General features: G+C 39.4%; 1 protein-coding gene across 1 annotated transcript in view; it reads right to left on the bottom strand.

Annotated features, from left to right (window-relative positions):
• The window catches only part of NUDT5 (nudix (nucleoside diphosphate linked moiety X)-type motif 5), a 27,787-nt gene continuing 24,707 nt past the window's right edge, over positions 1–3,080 (bottom strand). The window contains exon 9 of the mRNA XM_006873163.1: positions 1–110. Within this exon, the coding sequence (XP_006873225.1) occupies positions 1–110 (110 nt within the window). The remainder of the gene's footprint in view (positions 111–3,080) is intronic.

Raw genomic sequence — 3,080 nt, 5'->3', positions numbered from 1 at the left:
TTAAAATTTCAGGAAGGGGACTTCAAATGGCTTAGTGTTTGCATGTTTCAATGCCAGAGCATAGGAGTAGACTCTGGCATCCACTGTAAGATGCTCTTCAGCTATCAGAGCTACAGGAAGCAAAGAATACAAGTTAGGTAATGCAATGAAATATCAATCTGTTTACAGAGCAAAGTTTCTAGCCAGATGCTAGCAACAATAGCAGTGAACAGGACACTTTTTCTGCCTTAAAAGGATCTTAATCCGGTGGTGGAATAAAGGCTTTAACAGAGATTAGTCCATCTTGAGACAACTAACAAGGAAAAAAAATTGATTTAACAACAGAAAGAAGAGCAGAATACACCAGAAAGAATTAATTCACTTTTAAGACATCAAAGCTTTAAGTTTATGGATCCAGTTGTTACACGTTTATAGTTCATAGTAGAACACTGCCACTGTGAAATGAAATAGTGACTGTATACTTCAAGGGGGCTTCACAACGTTTATGCTGGGGGGTGTATGGACTGTTAAGTCAGTTTCTACTCCTAACAACCATGTATAGGGTTTCTAGGCTGTCAATCTTGACAGGAGCAGAAAGTCTCATCTGTCTCCCATGAAGAGCCTGGTAGGTTTGAACTGCTGACCTTGCAGCCCAACTTGTAACCAACTAGGATCTTCTAATTCCATTTTCACATGAACTTTCTGAAAGCCCCTCCATATTTTACTTAAGGAATTCATGTGTCTTCCACTGTCAAGAGATTCACCTTTCCCCCATGTGAGTTATAACTGTGCATGGTAGGACTGCCATTATACAACCAAGAATGAGGTCTCAGAATCTTATACTCCACAGCCATTGTCAGACTTCTAATCTCGCTCTAATTTTCCTATATCTTGTACAGAAATAAGCTGAGACATGTTGATCCTTGAAGGTAGGTATTGGATGCTATTCATATGTGCATGGCAGATGCTTGGTAAGTGTTCAATGCTATTTCTTATAGCAGACTAAAGTTAAAGAACACCTACTTCTCCCACTTATCAACTATCTCATTCAATATTTCACACAACAATAGTAAAAAGTCTGTTTTGCACATTAATGATGTATGTCTGGCAGTAATGAATGCTGGCTGTGATGGTAAGGTTCTATCTGTCAGCTTGGCTAAACCATGGTTTTCAATGGTCTGACAGTTTTATTTTCACATACACCATACCCACACAAATAGCGCACAAAGAAAACGAATGAATGGGGGGTGGGGGTGGGGATGTTGCAGAATTTGAAAAAAAACTAACAAAAACTGATGTTAATCTGCATAAAAATTCAGTAATGATGTAGTTTGACAGCCATGTAATGATGTAGTCATTACCTCTGTTTTGTGATCTTACGTGGTTATCGTCCATTTTCACATAATGACTTGCTCTTTAAACCTAACTATGCATGAGGAGTGCTTTTATGCCTTCCTCTTTATATGTCTATCCCTTCCCATCTACTTAAAGCCCTCTCCCTCTATTTTCAACTTAAGTACACAGAAAGGACCAGAAAGGAATACTCTTTATAGAAGGACATTCTTCTAATAAAGTCGACATTTCAAACTTACCAGCCACTCCTTGGAAACCCTATACAGGGTTGCTATGCGTCGGAACCAACTCAACTACTTAACAACAAACAACAACATTGCATATTACAGGGAGCATAGTGGCCCCATATGAAAAGCACTGGACTGCAAATCACAGCATCTGCAGTTCGAGCCCACCTACCAGCTGCTCGTGGGAAAAGATGAGGCTTTCTGCTCCCTCAAAGATTTAAAAAGCCTTGGAAACCCTATACAGGGTCCCTGTGAGTTGGATCCAACTTGGCAGCACTTAACACCACCACCATGGCATGTACTAAGTACTTGTGTTTTAAGTGCTTTGCATACATTATCTCAGTTAATTTTATGCACCCCTCATCAGAGGTGGTGGTTGTTAAGTGTCATCAAGTCGGTTCCCACTCAGCAACACTGAAGAGCAGCTGGTATGGGCTCCTCATCAGAGGTAAGAGGTGTCTCACCATTGTTTTGTGTGATGATAACAGCATAAAGGCTAACTAATAACCAACCTGTAACTAAGCAAAATTATAAGTCACTGGTACTCATGGAATGGAAAAATATTTTTTTAAAAAAAAGCTTCAACTTAAAAATTTTGAAATAATTTAGTAAAAAATAATCGTACCAATTTTCTGAAATACAATCAAGTATTCAAGTTATGAAAATTATCTATTACATTTAAGAAATGAGTGGGGACATAATCAGATGGCACAAAGGGTTCCTTGAAGAGCCCCTGCCTTATGTTTTCAGTATAGAATCTCCTAATGTTTTACAATCATAGGATATCAGCCCACACAGATTTACTATTTTATAACAGTCCTATAGAAGGCTCCACCACTCATCTGTCAGTTTGTCATACTGTGGTGGCTTGTGAGTTGCTGTAATTCTGGAAGCTATGCCACTGGTATTTTAAGTACCAGCACAATCACCCAGGGTGGACAGGTTTCAGATGAGCTTCCAGATGAAGACAAACTAGGAAGAAGGAGTGATGAACTACTTCCGAATATTTAGTCACTGAAAACCTTATGAATAGCAGAGAAACACTGTCAGATATAGTGCCCGAAAATGAGGCCCTCAGGTTGGAAGGTACTCAAAATGCAACTGGGGAAGAGCTGTCTCCTCAAAGTAGAGTTGACCGTGATGACTCGAATGGAGTAAAGCCCATGGGAGAAAAGCCCACAGGATCTTCATTTGCTGATGAGGCACAACTCAAAATGAAGAGGAGAAACAGCTGTAAACATCAATTGAAAATCGGAACATGGAATGTACAAAGTATGCATCTGGGAAAATTGGAAGTTGTCAAAAATGAAATGGAATGCGGGGAAAACTGGAAGTTGTCAAAAATGAAATGGAATGCATAAACATTGCTACCTTAGGCATTAGTGAGCTAAAATGGACTGGTATTGGCCATTCTGAATCTGACAACCACATGGTTTACTATGCCGGAAATGACAAATTGAAGAGGAATGGTGTTGCACTCATTGTCAAAAAGAACATATCCAGATCAGTTATGAGGTACAA

The sequence above is a fragment of the Chrysochloris asiatica genome, unplaced genomic scaffold, assembly GCF_000296735.1.
Source record: "Chrysochloris asiatica unplaced genomic scaffold, ChrAsi1.0 scaffold00226, whole genome shotgun sequence".
NCBI classification, from domain to species: Eukaryota; Metazoa; Chordata; class Mammalia; order Afrosoricida; family Chrysochloridae; genus Chrysochloris; species Chrysochloris asiatica.
This window is presented reverse-complemented; position numbering and strand designations above follow the sequence as displayed.